Below are 18,139 nucleotides of genomic sequence, written 5' to 3' on the forward strand. Positions count from 1 at the left end.
CTAGAACCTTAATTACAAGAACTTGACAAAAACAAATGTACAACATCTCTCTCTATTTCCCACCCGAAGCCTAATGTGCAGTGGAATTAGGTAAATGAAGCTAACATGCACTGACACAATCCTTGTGAAGAAAAATCCCGGAAATCCTGCACGAAAAGGACATACTACTATTCACTCAAATAAATTGCCTAAATATGTTTGGTTGAAGCCACAGGGATGGTTAAGGAGAGAAAAACTAGTTGGTTTACTTACTTCATTTAAGTTAAAGTTTTGATGATTTTCTTCTAATTATTTGATAGTACTGTTCAAATTGAAGAGTGATATATTTTCTCCTTTGCATATACGTAGTTCCAATGAGAAATTTGACCCTTAACCCTACTAACATTTAATTTTTACTCCTTCAATCCCTACTATTTAAACCCAACACACATTGTGTAAAAGGGCTTGGCAGGTGGCTAGATTTGGAACAGAACTTGTAAAAAATTTCATGTACTTAAGAGAAAGCTAATTCACTTGAATTCGACTCATCCCCCTTATTTACTTTCTGGGCCACTGCAACTTGATAAGAACAGTAGCGGATGTAGCTCTTCAGCAACAGTCAACAGGTTCAAACGTACCCAATATATATATATATATATATATATATATATATATATATATATGTGTGTGTGTGTGTGTGTGTGACAATCCGGAATGTTAATATATAAATATTAAATCTTGAACCATAATTTAAAAGTACAATGAGTTGCATCCGCCTGGATAAGAAAGTTGTTCAAAGCAACTTAACAATTGTAAAATTACACACAACACAATGGAGAAAGAATAGAGGAATTTAGTCAGGAGCTCGTTATATAGCTCAAAAAAAGAAAAGGAAGAAGAGTTCTATATTCAGACTTTCCCTAAAAAAAACATAAGGCTGTGAACATATAAGCGTCTATTTAATTACTTTTTCCTGCGTTTTAAGCACGATCTAAGAAAAGCGAATACAAGATTTGATGTTACTCTATGTTAGTGGGCAGTGGAAGAAGATAGTAAAGCCATTGAACCAAATCTGCAGTAAATCCGTTGAAGCAAATCTGCTAAAACTGAACCCTGTATGGACCATTTTATAACTCAATGCCTTTATTCTTCAAGGAGTACCTCTTTGTTGCAAATGGGGCATGTCTGACAAATCGAAGTGAGTTTAGTGTTAGATTTCATAGAATGCAATGCAAACTTCTGATACATAGAGGCCAGAATAGTTATTACTTTCATACCTTATTGATGCTTAGCCATTTGGAGCCGCATTCGGTGTGGTACATGTGCTTGCATGGCAAATTTATCTGTCGATCCCCTCGTCTGTACCTCATTTGACAGATGACACATCTAGCTTGCATGCAAAAAAGATCATTTAATCTTTGAGGTGAAAGATAAAGGATTCATCAACCAAAAAAGATGAAGATAAGAACTCTACATATGATCAGCAGAAAATTTATGAAGGTAACATAACATCCTTTGACTAAGAATTTATGGAGCAACTGAAATCCATGTAAGATGTGCCCCCCTAGTGATCACAAAACTGAATATTTTTACACAAGTACTGAGGTTAAATGGGAATTTTGAGGCATGGTTATACTAAAAACCCCAAGTAGAGCCATCTGTTTTGGCACAAAATAGGCACTAAGCTAGGCGGATTAAGTTACCAAATAACTTAAAATTTGAATTTCCTAGTCAAACACGTTTGTTGTGCTCTATCGTTAATCCATCAAGTGATAATCTTCCCAGATGCCAGACTAGTTTCTGAGGTTCAAGTGGACCTACTTTCTGTGGCGCACACAAACAATTGAAGCAACAAAACAAACCTGCAAAGCTATGCAATTAAAATGACATCATTTCTCCCAAACTTTTCCCTTCATTGTTTTTTGGAGTTCTCCTTTGTATACTCTTTTTTAACATTTGGAGGATTGGGGGCGAAGTGGAAGGCAGATTATTAATCAAGGATGAGCTCAAAAGTATTAAAAAGGGCAGCCCGGTTCACAAAGCATCCCGTGTTCACGCAGGGTCCGGAGAGAAGGGCCGCACCCTAAGGGAGTGTGATGTAGGTAGCCTACCCTGATGCAAGCATCAATGACTGATTCCGCGGCTCGAACCCGTGACTTATAGGTCACACGGAGACAATTTGACCGTTGCTCCAAGGCTCCCCTTCTCAAAATTTTACTTGAATAAATTCAATCCCTCACTTAGATACAGTTTTGCTGTGTTATGTAAGGGAAAATATAGGAGGAAAACAAAATCTTAGCTCAAGCCCCAAACAATTATCTTATATCAATGCTTTACAGCAGTTAAAAACTATCTACTCTGTGTGCCAGTACTGCTAGCCATCTCTCTTGAGACGGCAAGGAAGTAATGATCTTTTTGAATATGTAGCTAAAATAAGATGTTAGATTTGATGAAAGCATTCAATATACAGTGAAAGGTTACTATAGAAAGGAAAATTTCACCTTTTACGATCAATGGTCCAAAAAGGTGCCGGTGTAAAACTTACCTCTCTTCTGATTTTTTCCTGGAAAAGATGCTGTTAGACTTGTATTTGGTTGTTGGAAGTAAATTAATAAGCTCCTCGGGAAGCCCTCGACTTTGAGTTCCAACTGTTTCGCCTAAATCAAGCAACTCCTGCAACAGTAAAGCAGAAATTTAGTATACTAATCTATGAAATTGGTTCAGCTATTCACAAGTAAAGATGATGCGACCAGTTATACAGCACACATCCTAAGAACAAGATAATGAACAAATATTATGATTTCAGTGCTCAAGGAGAAGGAGTTGGTAGAAATTTGCATGAATACTCATTAGTTTCACATAATGGGTGACTGAATAATGAGATCCATATTATCAACGAAGATCAAGAATTAAAAGATAAATTTTTAAGCCAATTAATATCAAAAGTATAATGCTGTACGTTGCACCTCAGACTACCATTCAGCAGCTTTCTTCAACCTTTGCAGCCATAGATTGCAAAAAACACAGATGTAATTTCAATATTGCGTTCAAGTATAAGATAGTACATTAAAGTCTAACATTTGTTATCAGGAAGAAGATTTTTTTTTCTTTTGTTGGATAAAATGAAGGTGTAGACATTCTGAAAGACGGGTATTGTTTTTGGATCAAATGAAGAAGTAGTCAGTCATAAAAAGTAGGAACTACCATTCCCATACTTATGGACTTTCAGCTGATGAACAAGTCATAACACGAAGATATATTAGTGTGGCTGCTGAATAGCTTTATTATGAGAATTAACAGCTCTTTTGTTCTGTGCATATCTCTTCTTTTCTGCAGGTCCTTTCTTCTCTCGGTCTCTCCCATCTGTTCCTTTACTTTTGTTTAGGGAAGGAGGAGTAGAGGATTTGCATTGTGCAAGCTAGTTATTAAGCTAGGCGATACCTCACTCTGTACACAACTTTATTTTACTATAAGAAAAAGAAAGCCACTGAAATTGAAAAGATTTTAAATGAAAAATTGGACAGACATGCAGAAGATAATTAAATGACAATATAAGGATATGGAAGATATTCCCATTATTCCTTTTTTTTCTGTCAATGTCTTCCATCCTAAGACAGACATTTAAGTAATTGAAAATATATCTTCAAAACGATAAGTACAACTAGTTTACAAGCAATCAGCACAACCATGAACAAGTGGTCCCTAAAATAACGCTGCAACCCATACCACAACCCATATCTGAAGCACCATAACATTCCTTCAGGAGCCGAAGAGGGCTGTGATAGTGCTCATTCTTAGAGGCGATCATCTTTAACTACACAACACCTGCAATAGGCGTAGGTTCACTTTATAGGTGCCAATCCCAACAACGGACAGCTTATCTTAGCATTTCAACTCTCGCTCTTTAAATGTGATCGGTAAATAGAACCTCTAGATAGAGGAATGAGTTTCAGAAACTCTATAATTTCAGATATTTAGTCAGCTTAAAAGATATGACTCGGTCGCTCCTAGAGGAAAAAGGTTTTCCCTGTAATTTGCCTTGGACTCTTGGATTAGCTTTATGCAAGTATGAGAGATAAAACTTTGACATCCTTCAATAATTTGACATTGTAAGACAGCGTCACAATATGGTAACTGCAGCTTTCTGTGTTATAAGCCTCCTCACTCCATCGAGCAGTTCTTATCAAATAAAAAATACAACTTGGACAGGGTATTCAAACGACTGTATAGATTAATTGTAAAACCCTACAATGAACTGCAAATCAAGCTCATCTGACAAACATGACCAAAGATAAAATTCAAACAAGTTAGAGGAGATGGGAGTAACAGGGTTATATACCTCATAGGTCATGTTGTCGGGGTCTATCATCTTCCAAAATATCCTGCACATGTTACCAAAAGGAAATAAAGGTGATATTAGCACGCTACAAGTCAGTAGCATGTTAATCCAGTCACTCATAAACTAACTCAAGATGATGGCGACTATTACACTGCACACACTTTGAAGAACAAGAGAATCATGGATAGTACGATTTCAACTGCTTAATATTCCGATAGAAATTAGTGATATAGTTCATTATTAGAGTGGGTGAATTAGGAGATCCATATAGATATTGGTCTTCTAGCAAGGTTCCATTGTCTGTCTATTTTTCTTTTCTATATATTCTCAAGGTTCAAGAAGAAGGATGAGAGAAAGCAAAAGTCAAAGACAGATATTTTATGATGAGAAACACTGCCTCCGTCTTTTTGGTTGATGTAGTGGATTTATATCAGTAAATGCAGGGAAATGCACAACTTAACTTCATGTTTTCTACATAAGTGTTTAGTGCAACCAGTATGTATACAGGACATGATAAAGTTAACGGAACAACATCCTCTATTCTAAACAATCATTTTATCCAGCAGTTCAGAGAACTAGAGACAGGTTGTGAGAAATGACAAATAGCTAAGAATGGGCAGCATTTTAAACACAAATAAATAAATAAATTGAGTTATCAAAAATCCAAAAAGTTGCCAAAAGCACAATGAAAGAGTGGAGCAAACTCTTCTATTGGAAACAAGCAATATACCTGGTGGCTAGAATCATCTTGATGGGGTAGAACACCTGATGAATTGTGAAATATATGTTACACTCTGTAAAATCGCAGTATGTTATAAGTATTTAAATAACACATAACTTGCAGAAGTATCTGTTTATATGACATACTGAAACTTCAACAAAAAGTAATAGGGTCTACAAAATATCATTTACGGGTAAAAAGAAGGGTTATTTATGAAACTTGACCAGTGAGGCAAATGCATGGTCCTATGACCTATCTCACAAAGAGAAAGGAGAAAAAGTACAAAGAATTTTTAGTGCCGACTAAATGTGAAGGTAAAAAAACTACTATTAACGGCAAATTGACTAATTTTGCATCTAATGCCGCCAGTTGGGGAAAGAAAAACCTAAATGCATATACACTTTAAGTGTTAAATTTCCAGATAAAAGAGGTAGAGACTCACATTCCTCTGCGGCAGCATCCTCAGTGGAGACTGTATTTTCCTCGTATATTACATCAGTTGATACACCTTCGTCAACATTCATAGGAATAGGATACTCCCAAGGCCTCTCTGAGAGATCCGGTCTTGATACGTGGTGGTTGCTGCCCGTCTCATAAGAATGGTAAGAAGTACTCTCAAGATTGGAGTACCCATATTTACAGTAACTCATATTCATACACCAGTATGCATTTTCCTGGACATAAGATTCAGAAGTTTAATGTCAGCATTCAAAATGCTCCAATTTTTGAGATAAACTAACAACATTGTCACTAAACTTTACCCTTTGTTTACAGTAAAGTTTCAAACTTTCTTTTTGTCACAATAAAGTCAACAACAAATGGTTAGTCACACAGCCTAAGAGTTCATTAAAGGAAGTGAACATAAAACAGGCTATTATTTCCAGCACCAAAAGCCTAAATATGCATATTAGAGCCTATATATTGAATTGGGGGCTACTTCTACTGCGGCATTACTCCCTTGTCACAATTTATAAGCTGAAACAGTACAAAATCAACTGCTAGAAAGAAAGTTACTTATAAAGTTAAAAAATTTACCTGATCTTGAATGTGTAGAGGGTTATTATGATAATGCATAGGGGTGTGTGAAACACCATCCAAGAAGCCTGTGAAAGTCTCTGGAACATTGTAAGGAAACCCCATATTGTTCATGTAATGCATATCCATGTGTTGATCCCCACTCATTTTCTTCTAACTTTCCAATTTTGCACTGAAAAAAAAAACACTAAACAGAGATATAAACCAAAATACAAAAGCTCAATAAACACCAAGAATGCAGCAAACAGAATGTTAATAATGAGAGAAGTTAAGTGAAGAATAAACTACAAAAAGCTCCTTCATTTTCCCTCTTCACCCATTCTTGAAACAATGTACATACGGGAAGCCTTATTTTTCTAGATTTCTAGTGGTTCTTTTCCTTCCATTTTGAAAACTCAACAAGACAAGAAAACCCCAAGTAAAAATTATCTGATTTATTTTCCAATGGTAACTACAACAAATCAAAAAAAAAAAAACACAAAAACACAGATGAAATGCAGAAGCAGAAAAAGGAGTGTGGATGAGTAGAGAACAGAGAAGGCTTACAGAGAGAGAAGGGAGCAAAGAGCAGTCACAAAATTGTAGTGAAAAATGGAAAGCGGAGTTTGTTGGATATATGAGCTGCTTTTTGTAAACAAAGACTATATAGATACATATAGATACAGTCCCCTCTTCTCTTCTCTCTTTTGTTTGTCTCTGTCTCTGTCTCTGTCTAATGTCAGTCTCTCTCTCTCTTGCACACGCAGAGGTACTGGCGCTTATGCCGGACTTGAGAGACACGCCATCTATATCTATGTATCCATTTAATAAATAACTATTAAACGATGCGACTACTCTTAAGTAATTTTACTGAGGCTAGTTTCGCCATTTAATACGAACTTGTGCTTTTACTGAGGCTAGTTTCTCTTTGGTAAGTCAAGATCTAGGAGATTCTAACTATTTGACCAAATATATATGACTCTTAGTTTAAATAATTAAATTTAAGTATTTATGGGTTAAACTTAATTAACAATAATATTTCTAGATGTAGCTTTCGAGGGTGCGATGAACGTCAGATAGATTTGGTCGAATAATGATAACAATATGCAATAATTATTCCAAAAAGCATGAGCAATAATATAGCATTTAATAGCAATGAATAACAATAAATGACATTTAAGTAAATAGGAGGAATGATTCACCCAATAAATGATGAACTAGATGATTGTTCCTCCTGACAATGATGAGTGACAGACAAATCCTGAATGTTCAAGTTATTCTCGGATCTGATGGAAAAGTATGGAATAATATAGACAAGAATCATAGTAAAAATATGGTGTTTGTATCTTAGTAAGAGAGAGGGAGAATCTTTTTGTCAAAGTGTGTTCTTACAAATGAATATCACATGCCCCTATCATTGTCTCTTTTTTCTATTTATATGGAACATGCTTCTAAGAAACCCTAAAAGACCAAGTACAGAGAATATCCAATAGAATATTCTCTCTAATATCCTATCTTGAAAACTAGTCGTTACAGCTCTGCCGGACGTATTCGACCTCGACCTCGTCTCTTATTGACGCATTGACTACGGCCCTTGTTGACTCTTCGACCACGGCCTTCGCTGCTTCTTTGAGCCATTTCGACGAACGACGACTTGGGAACTCTCTTCTTAGTATTATCTTGGCGAGAATATTCTAATGCTAGATTTTGAACCATACAGTTATTCCCTCCGCTTATTATGGCCGCCCTCAGGCGGGCTTGATAAGCGGATTCTGTTCATTGTGGTCAAATCGGCTGGGCGGGCTGAACGGGTCGTGATGATTATGCGAACTGGTAACGAGGCCCTTTGTGAGCCGCAAACTTCGAACGCTTCGTTTCAGCGTCGGTTTGTTGGAGTTTATGTTAGCCACGAATCAGGTTGACGTCACGATGTCATGCGCCATCATGACGCGTATTACTGATGCGCTACTTCGTTTTGCGTGGGACTCTTGATTGGACATGCCGCTTCGGTTCCGATGCCAGGTAATAATGATCCGATTTCTCGATTCTGATGCCTGAATCCTTATAAATAGGGATGTGAGGGTGTAATTTCAAAGTTTATAAATTTCCTATATCGAAACTCTATATCCTCTTCCTCATTTTCCATTGTTGTGCATCTTTTCCCTCTGTTCCAGCGATTCTCATCATTTTTAATCCTCCGTTGTTAGGTATCTCTCTCTCTCTCTTTCTCTCTCTTTCGTTCAAAACATGCCTAACGTACCCTCTGAGTCTAGCGAGGGAAGTAATGCAGTCCCTCTAGAAATAATGTTTCCCCCTCAGGTGGAGAGCGTTCCCACTGCCGTCGAGGACGGAAGCTTCCCTACGGCGGAGGAGATAGTTCCCCGTAACCCAATACCAAGTCTGATTTCTTAAAATTGCCAGAAGCCGAGCCCGGAACCTTTAAATCGGCGATGAAAGAGGATGATCTGTTGGAGCTTAAGAAGAAATACGGCCTTCCCAATCACGTCGAGTTGATCCCTCCCGGGTGGGATGCGGTACAGGTCCATCATCCTGGGTATTGCGCCTTCTACGCCGGGTTGTCTACAAACTTATAAGGATGATCACAAACTTTGCGGAGTTTGTCGGGTTCGAGCTCGCACTTCGACACTTGACGCACCTATTTGCCACCAGCTTTTATTGAGGGATGATGATGAATCTTCGCCACCGAGGAGGTAAATACTTGGTGGTGAAGATGGACGACAAGACTAACCGCCAATTTTTGCCCAACGTTTTCTTTGTTAAAACTGAGGATGTGGTGGCCAACACCGATAGTTTACCTGAGGCTTGGAATTGTACTCGTAAGTACATGCCTTTTTGTTTGTAGGTATCCAATTTTTCCTTCGTGTTTGGTCGTGGTTCTAATCTTATGTCCCTTCTTGTGCAGCTATGTGTTCGCCTCCTCCTTCCTCACACTGTGGGGATACGCGAGTGGTTGGGCTTCTTCAAAAGGTTTGTCCCCCATCTCCCTTCGACTAGTAAGTTGTTCTCGTCTCTGGCTTCTTAGTTATTTCTCTTTTCTGGTTTACTTTGGGTGACTTTCTTTTCCCTTTGTACTTCCCTTAATTTCAGCTAGGGGGTCCTCGAGGAGGTTGAGAGCTCTCACACCTGCATTTCGAAAGTGGAAAAATGTTGAGGCCTCGACTTCTACCCCTTCCTCGACTATGTCCACCTCAGCTCGTGTCCCGGTTTCTTCTTCGGTCACGGTTGCCTCTACTCGGGCCCCTACTGGTGCGTCTTGTCCAGATCCTTCCTCCACCGTGGGCACCTCGTCCCCATTACCATACCGCCTTGTAGATGAAGATGAGGAGGAGCTTGTACCTGGTGAGGAATATTTGATGCCTCGTAAGAGGTGGTCTATAGATACTGGTGATGGGAAAGCCCGAGCCGTTAACTTAATGGAGGGTGACTTTACACTGCGCGAGACGACGACCATTGTCATCGAAGATGATGTCGAGCCGGTGTCTGAGATTCCGAGGTCGGCGGAGGCCGATGGGGGTACGTCTCTTCATTCATGCGATGACGGAGGTCGAAGGGCCGGCCACTAGAGATTTCGACACTTCGCGGCAAGAGGAGTCGTCGACTTCGCGCCAGTTGATGATACTTCTTTGTCGGCCGATGGGATAGGCAAAGGAGTTGCTGAAGAAGGTTATGAGACGGGTTTAGACGTTGATGTTGGTGACCTGAAGATGATGGGGGAAGGGTTTACCCAGCTTGAGGTAAGGCTGGAGGGGTCTTCGAGGACCATTGTGATCCATATGGATCATGATTTGCTGAAGAATACGAAGAACGTAGTTCCTGCCCTCGGCCCTCTTTGCTCCGAAATAGAGGGTGAGACCCTCAAGGAATTGGGCGATGTCACCTTGTCGAGGAGCATAGCCGGTCTTGCTCTTAGGGTGAGTATTTAGTATTTTATCCTTCTCCTTTTCGCCTTTGTTAGCAGGGGTATTTTCATTTATGCCTTCCTTCTTTTTCTTTTTGAGATTGTGATTTTGGAGATTGAAAGTGCCCGGAGGGAGGAGAAGCATAGGGAAATATTTGGGAGGTTGAAAAATAAATATTTTGAGTACCGAGGCAAGTACCGGGATTTTCGCAGGCGGTTTGGTGAGGGCGGCAATTTGCAGGCCCTCCGTGATGAATTGAAGGAGAAGGATGACGAGTTGGTGAGAGTCATCGAGAAGTGTAGCATCCTTGAGGGGACGTTGATAATTAGGGAAAAGGAGCTTGAGGTCAGCAGAGCCGTGGAGGCCCAGTGCGGCGACCTTCAAGCATAAGTGGTCGAGCTGCACAGGCAATTGGAGGAATGCCGCCTTCAGATGGAGATCATTAATGGTGAAGTCACAGAGAAAGTAGAAGAGTTGGAGAAGGCGGAGGCGGCGCGGTCAGAGGCTCTAAATAAGGCAGAGTCCCTTGAGGTGGTGATTCGAACTCTCCGTTCTGAGCGGGAGAATGACCTAACGACGTCCAGGCTCAAAGAAGAATGGCTTGATGAAAGGATCGGGGAGTTGGAAATAGAGGCCTATGTTCTTCATGATCGAGTGGTTGTTTTGGAGGCCAAGAAGGCCCAACTTCTGGCACAGCCGTCCTCCTCCCATACTTCGAATTTTCCCAATGTCCCTCGGGAGGAGTGGATTCACGCCGAGGCCCAGTTAGATATCCTTCGAGATTTGAATGTGGTGAGGTCCGTTTCTGATGAAGCCCTTGAAGGTGTTCGTGTGAAGGCCCGCGAAGCTCGACTTGCTTTTGGTATGATCTTGCTAAGCCTGAGGCCGGTGAAGGTGTAGATTGACTTGAGGAGGCCACTTGGAACGATACCGCATATCCGGAGGGCGAAGGCGACGATAGCGAGGGGATCAAGATTGAGAGGGCACCAGTGGCCAAGTTGGTGAAGGAGGAGGAGATCATGATGGTGGTGATCAGTAGTTTTTTCTTCTTCTCTTTTTTGTAAACTTTTGTATATTTTTGGCGGCGTCTTCATGAGCCTTTGTAAAAATATTTTAAGTATGAAATGCCAAATTTGTTCTCTGCATCTGTTTCTTTTCCTGTGGTTTGTTTTCTGTACTTATGTGTTTTTTCTTGTGTTGTTTATGCATTGGAACATGGCCGAGGTCATCAACTTATTTGGTTGTGACCTTTCGTTAGATTGCAGCCGAGGGCCGATAGGTGTTTGTTCGGACGAGGTCAATCATAACTTTTCATTTAAGTTGTGGTCGAGGACCGGTAGGTGTTAGTTCAAGCGAGGTCAAACGTAACCTGAAGTTAATTACGGCCGAGGGTCGGTAGGTATTAGTTCGAAAAAGTCGAACATAACTTGGATTTAGTTATGGCCGAGGGCCGATAGGTATTAGTTTGAACAAAGTCGAGCATAACCTGTATTTAATTATGGTCGAGGGCCGGCAGGTGTTAGTTTGAAAAAGGTCGAACATAACCTAAATTTAATTATGGCCGAAGGCCGTTAGGTGTTAGTTTGAACAAGGTCGAACATAAATTTATTTTGTTATGGCCGAGGGACGATACGTGTTAGTTCGAACAAGGTCGAACAAAACCTGAATTGCTGAGGTGTTAGTTCGAACAAGGTCGAACATAACCTGGATTTAATTATGGCTGAGAGCCGTTAGGTGTTAGTTCGAACAAGGTCGAACATAACCTATATTTTGTTATGGCCGATGGATGATAGGTGTTAGTTTGAACAAGGTCGAACATAACATGAATTTGAGAAAAAATGTGCTGGTAAGTGTAAAGTTTATTGCCCTGACATTATTGCATTTGTTACATACTTGAAGAAATTTACAGATTTCTGGGTATTGGCTGGTGTTCCAGTCCTAGTCCCGGTCTATTTAGTCCCTTCATTGGTCGATCTGGAGAATAGTGAGAGGTTGAGCAATGAAATAGTAACCAGGGCCTTGCCTTCGCGTACTTTGACTTGGAGTGTTCCCCTCGTCGCCTCGTTAAAAACCTCCTTGAGAAAACCCAACTGGGATAAAACCCAAGTGAGGAAAAACGAGTACGATTTGGGGGACACTTCTTCTTTTAGAAGTTGAAGTATTTGAGGTGGTTGATATTCTAGTTGTTTGGTAGTAGCTTTCCTTCTATTGTTTATAGTTGAAATGATCCTTTATTTGCTTTTGCTGTGATTTTGTACGGATTGTCCCAATTTGTTCCTAGCTTGCCTTCCCTGGGATCTTTGCTCGCTTAAGTTTCAGTTTTCAGTACGTAGTCCCCGACTTTGAGCGGCCTGGCCTTTGCTTTCTTGTTATAATAGCGTTCTGCTTGATGTTTTTGGGCGATCATTCTTATATAAGCCGTATCTCTTCGTCGAGTTCTTACCTTTTGCCCTCGTCATTGCTTGTGCCGCTCTCATGGGAGTACCGTAGACCAGGCACTCCGACCTCGACTGGTATTACCGCCTCGGTCCTGTATACCAAAGAGTTGGGTGTCTCTCCTGTGCTCATTTTCGGAGTTGTTCGATAGGCCCACAATACTTCTGGTTGTAGTTCCGGCCACAGTCCCTTGGCATCCTCAAGCTTCTTCTTCATGATATTTAGTATCAATTTGTTGGAGGACTCTGCTTGCCTGTTGCCCACGGGGTGGTACGGGGTTAAGATTATTCTTTTGATATGCTATTTCTAGAAAAATTAGGCGATTTTATTTCCCGTGAATTGGGGTTCGTTGTCGCAGCTGATTTCTTTGGGAAGGTCGAACCGGCATATGATATTTCTCCATATAAAAGCAATTACTTCATGTTCCTGTATTTGGGCGAATGCTCCTGCTTCCACCTACTTAGAGAAATAGTCAGTTAAAACCAAAAGGAATCGTATGTTACCTCGTCCTACCGGGAGAGGGCCCACGATGTCCATTCCCCATTTGATGAATGGTCAAGGTGAGGTGACCGAGTGGAGGTATTCGCCCGGTTGGTGAATCACTGGGGCGTACTTCTGGCATTGCTCGCGCATCTTTATACGAAGTATGTAGCCTCTTTTTTAACGGTGGGCCAGTAATATGCCGCTCGTATAAGGCATCTGACCAGTGCTCGGTTGCCGGAATGAGCTTCGCAATGGCCTTCGTGGATTTCTTCAAGGACGCGCCGAATTTGGTTTGGGCCCAGGCACTTCGCTAAAGGGTCGCCATAAGTTCTTTTATACATGTCATTGTAGAGGATGATGTATCTGGCTTCTTGCATCATCAGTTTCCTGGCCTCTTTTTTATCACCTGGGTGTGTGACATCCCGCAAGTATGCGATAATATGATTGCGCCAATCCCAAGTTAAGTTAATGGTTCTTACCTCGATTTGGTCTAGCGATAAGTGGAGGAGATGGATCACGTTTTTGTCTCATATTATGATGATTTTGGAGGTTACGGCTAGTTTAGCGAGGCCATCTCTCTCGGCGTTCTGTGCTCGTGGAATTTGGCCGAGCTGGCATTCGTTGAACTCAGGCAGCAGCTTGTAGATTTTGATCTGGTATTTTTGCAATCTTTGGTCCTTGATTTAGAAAGTCCCTGTGACTTGGTTGACTACGAGCTAGGAATCACAGCGTAGTTTTAACTATTTTGCCCCATACTTGAGCGCTAGTCTCAAACCTGCAATGACGGCCTCATACTCGGCCTCGTTGTTAGTCATATCCGGGCACCTTATGGACTGGCGAATTACTTTGCATGTTGGGACTTCGAGTACGAGTCCTAGTCCGGACCCCGACGCGTTGGATGCACCATCGGTGTATAGGACCCAGAGGTCTTGTGTTTGGGGAAAAGTTAGGACGGCTTCCCTTTCGACTTCGGGCATTATTTTTGCGTTGAAGTCGACGACGAAGTCAGCGAGCACTTGTGACTTTATCGTCGTTCGCGGCTGGTACGTGATATCGTGCTCGCTTAGCTCGATGGTCAATTTGGAAAGCCTTCCCGATAGCTCAGGTTTACGTAAGATGCTTCTTAGGGCAAAAGTTATGATGATCGAGATGGGGTGACATTGGAAATACGGTCTAAGCTTCTATGAAGCTAGGAGTCTACGACTAAGGCCAAAGCCAATTTCTCGAGGTATTGGTACCTCGTCTCGGTATCGACTAATGTTTTGCTAATGTAATAAATGGTAGATTAAGTACCTTTGTTTTTTCAAATTAGTACTGCGCTTACGACTACCTCGGATACAGCTAGATAAACGAGGAGATATTTCCCCGGCTCTGGTTTTGAAAGCAAGGGCGGCAACGACATGTAGGACTTTAGTTCCCTTAGATCCTGGACGCACTCCGAAGTCTATTGGAGGTCGTTATCCTTCTTAAGTATGCCAAAGAATCTATGGCACCTATCCGACGACCGCGAGATGAACCTTGATAGGGCGGCGATACAACCAGTCAACCTTTGGACCTGTTTTTTGGTGATCAAGAGTTCGGGTATCCCCTCGATGGGTTTTATTTGGTCAGGGTTTACCTCGATCCCTCGTTGTGATACCAGAAAACCTAGGAACTTTCCTGAGGCTATGCCTAATGCACACTTCTCCGGGTTTAGTTTCATTCCGTACCGTCTGAGTATGTCGAAAGTTTCTTTTAGATGGTCGATGAGATCTTCTCCCCTTTTGGACTTGACCAGCATGTTGTCTATATATACTTCCATTGTTTTACCAAGCCGATCCTTGAACATCTTTGTCACCAATCTTTTATAAGTCGCCCTCATATTCTTTAGTCTGAAGGGCATGACCTTGTAGCAGTACGTTCCTTGGTGGGTGATGAATATGGTTTTTTCCTGATCTTCCTCTTCCTTAAGGATCTGATTATAGCCTGAGTAAGCATCCAAGAAGCTTAGCAGGTCATGTCCGACCGTTGCGTCAATGAGTTGGTCGATGTGAGGCAGCGAAAACGAGTCCTTTGGGCATGCTTTGTTCAAGTCTGTGAAGTCAACACACACCCGCCATTTCCCATTCTTTTTTTTAACTATTACTACGTTGACGACCCACTTGGGTACTTTGACTCCCTGATGGAACCATTTTCTAACAGTTTTTCCACCTCCCTCGCGCACTGCATCATTGATAGCAGAGTTGAATTTACGCCTGATTTGCCTCACCGGGGGGTGGAAGGGGTCGACGTTTAATTTGTGCGTGGTGATTTCCTTCGGGATGTCTGGCATATCCGCATGGCTAAAGCAAACAAATTCGCGTTAGCTTTTAAGAATTGACTGAATTTACCTAGTACCTGAAGTTTGCAACCGATATAGGCCATTTTGCTATGGTCGTTGGGATCTAATTGAATGGGGTCGAGGTCTTCTATGGTCGATCCTGCGGCTTCGACTATGTCGGGATCCCCGATCTCATCATGCCTCGACCTTGACCCTACTGATTACTATGCCTCTTTTTCTTTGTCCTTCCTTTGTTGGGTGGCCGTGCTATCTAAAGCAATGCGGTAGCATTCCCGGGACGTAGGTTGCTCTCCTCGTATGCTGAATATTCCCCATTGAGTTGGGAATTTGACGACTTGGTATAAGCTGGAGGGGACGACCTTCATGAGGTGTATCCACGGTCATCCCATTATGGCATTGTACGCGATGTCTTGATCCATGATGTAGAGTGTTGTTTCCAGAGTCACGCCGCCGGCCAAAATGGGGAGTGTAATTTCCCCGAAAGTCCGTTCAACTGCATTATTAAAACCAGTTAGCGTGATACAGTGCGGTACTATCTTATCCTCGAGATTCATTTGGGTAAGTACTCGGGGATGAATAATGAACGCGCCTCTCCCGTCATCTGTCATAATTCATTTAACATCAGTATCTAAAATTAGCATAGTAATAATGAGGGCGTCATTGTGAGGAAAAGCCAAACCGTCGGCGTCCGACTTGTCAAGATGATACTTTCTTCAAGTTCGTCGTATCGTTCGCGGGTGATAGATCGCTTGAGTTTGTGGGTAGTGGTGAACTTTATGCTATTGATAGAGGCGTCATCGCCATCACCGATGATCATGCTGATGGTATGAGCTGGTGAGGGTGCTTAGGCTGCCCTTGCTGCTCGCGTCCTCTGGCGAAATTTGTTCTCCCCCTATCGCTTAGCAGCTCTTTAAGGTGTTCTTATCATAACATGTTCAGGACTTCCTGCCTCAAGGCGATGCAATCTTCAATCTTGTGCCCTAGTTCCTGGTGGAACTCACAGAGGGCATCTTATTTTCTGGTGTTAGGGTCCGATCTCATCTTTTGCGGCTACTTCACTTTTGGCCCGAGCTTCTTCAGGGCGTAGACTATCTCTGTAGGTGACACGCAAAAATTGTGAGCAGATAATAGGGGTCATAGCTCTGTCATTTCGAGGAGTTCCCGTCCTTGGTCTGGATGGACCTTCTTCGTAGTGGGGGGAGGGGGCAGCGACCGTTCTGATATATGGTTGATGTCGTTTCACGGTGGGTTGGCCCGTTGAGGTCATCCTTATCTGTACGGACCTTAGCACAATAAGCATTGTCGATTTCGTCTTAACTGGTTGGGGGATACTTCATCAACCGACTCAACAGTTTCCTTATTGCTCTTAAACCATCCCTACTCAGCCTATTCTAGAAAGCTGCGACCGCCATCCCTTCGGACACGTTTGGCAAAGTCATCCTTACTCGGTTGAACCGGGCGAGGAAGTCCCTCAGCCCTTCTCAGAGATTGTTTAATAGCAAATATGTCGTTCACTCTCGCCTCGGCCTTCTTGGCTCTGGCATGGGCCGTTACGAAGTTGTCGGCCATTTCTTCAAAGGTTTCTATGGAGCATGTTGGTAGTTGTGAATACCAGGTTAATGCCCCTCATGTGAGGGTTTCGCCGAACTTCTTCAGCAAGATGGAAGACACGTGTTCTTTGGCGAGGTCATTGCCTTTCACGGCGGTGGCGTAATAAATCACATGATCTTCAGGGTCGGTTGTGCCGTCATATATCCTGAGATAGGGTGGCATTTTAAAGGTTTTTGGTAAGGCATGTGGTACTGCATCATTACTGTAGGGCTGCTCGGCGAACCGGTTGGCATCCCTCTTTGGCAACATCTTAGGAATGCCTAGTATCTTATCGACCCTTTCCTCGTGTTCTTTCATTTGATCCCGGAGCGCCTTATTTTCATTTTTCATTTCTCCCATCCTTTTTAGAATGGCTGCTAGGGCGTTGTCACCTACACTATCAACGATATTAAGAGTAATACCTGTCGTTGGAGGAAAGAGCTGGTTGCATTGTTCGTCTGCTTGTTGTATCGTGCAAGTCCTTGCATTTTCTGCAGTCGTGTCCCGAGCGGGCTTGTTGAGGACGCTAGTTAGCGTGTCAGTTAACCACGCTTCGAGGAGTTTTTTTTACAGCTGGGGGTGTTTATTCTTCCACAGACGTGAGGCTCCCTTACCACGAGATTTTGTTATGCTGCAATGAAGGGGTGATGACCCATCTCATCTAGGGGAAGCACTGGGCGTCACGCCCTCGTCTGTTATTTCACAGCTTTTGTTGATGACGTTCATGAGGTTGGTTGGGAGGTTACTTGTTATTCTTGTCCTTTATTCTCGGTTACCTGCCATATTGGGATTCCTATACACAAAAAATGGAGATCTTTTTTTTTTTTTTTTTTACGTTATTGACCCGTGTTAGTTGTAGATCTAGAATAAACTAAAAGTTTAACTAAGAAATCCTCACAGACAGCGCATAAATTATTTGACCAAAAATATGACTCTTGGTTCAAATAATTAAATTTATGTATTTATGTGTTAAACTTAGTTAATAATAATATTTCTAGATGTAGCTTCCGAGGGTGCGATGAACGTCAGATAGATTTGGTCAAATAATGATAACAATATGCAATAACTATTCCAAAAAGCCTGAGCAATAATGTAGCATTTAATAGCAATGAATAACAATAAATGACATTTAAGTAAATAGGAGGAATGATTTACCCAATAAAGGATGAACTAGATGGATGTTTCTCCTGACAATGATGAGTGACAGACAAATCCTGAATGTTCAAGTTATTCTCGGATCTGATGGAAAAGTATGGAATAATATAGACAAAAATCTTAGTGAAAATGTGGTGTTCGTATCTTAGTAAGAGAGAGGGAGAATCTTCTTGTCAAAGTGT

The 18,139-nt window shown here is 41.7% G+C and overlaps 1 protein-coding gene across 4 annotated transcripts; it reads right to left on the bottom strand.

The window, feature by feature from the left end:
* Positions 1–703: 703 nt before the first annotated feature.
* LOC107782989 (E3 ubiquitin-protein ligase BIG BROTHER-like) lies at positions 704–6,859 on the bottom strand. Of its 4 annotated transcripts, none has more exons than XM_075238904.1 (8): positions 6,621–6,852; positions 6,075–6,246; positions 5,482–5,713; positions 5,049–5,112; positions 4,319–4,361; positions 2,525–2,652; positions 1,257–1,365; positions 704–1,164 (listed from the first exon to the last, which is right to left on the bottom strand). In XM_075238904.1, the coding sequence occupies exons 4-8, from the start codon at positions 5,063–5,065 to the stop codon at positions 1,123–1,125; spliced, it is 339 nt and encodes a 112-aa protein (XP_075095005.1). In that variant the 5' UTR covers positions 5,066–5,112; positions 5,482–5,713; positions 6,075–6,246; positions 6,621–6,852; the 3' UTR covers positions 704–1,122. The 4 variants fall into 4 exon arrangements, with proteins under 4 accessions (XP_075095005.1, XP_016459430.2, XP_016459431.2 ...); XM_016603944.2 differs by having other exon boundaries at positions 5,049–5,083; positions 6,621–6,851; XM_016603945.2 differs by having other exon boundaries at positions 5,049–5,083; positions 6,075–6,261; positions 6,621–6,851.
* Positions 6,860–18,139: the final 11,280 nt, after the last annotated feature.

Source organism: Nicotiana tabacum, chromosome 19, assembly GCF_000715075.1.
Source record: "Nicotiana tabacum cultivar K326 chromosome 19, ASM71507v2, whole genome shotgun sequence".
Lineage (NCBI taxonomy): Eukaryota > Viridiplantae > Streptophyta > Magnoliopsida > Solanales > Solanaceae > Nicotiana > Nicotiana tabacum.

Coding starts and splice junctions, on each gene's coding strand:
- LOC107782989 (XM_016603944.2), bottom strand. Junction 1,366..2,524: donor AGGAAAAAATCAGAAGAGAG/GTAAGTTTTACA, acceptor CATGCAAGCTAG/ATGTGTCATCTGTCAAATGA. Junction 1,165..1,256: donor AATGGCTAAGCATCAATAAG/GTATGAAAGTAA, acceptor TCGATTTGTCAG/ACATGCCCCATTTGCAACAA.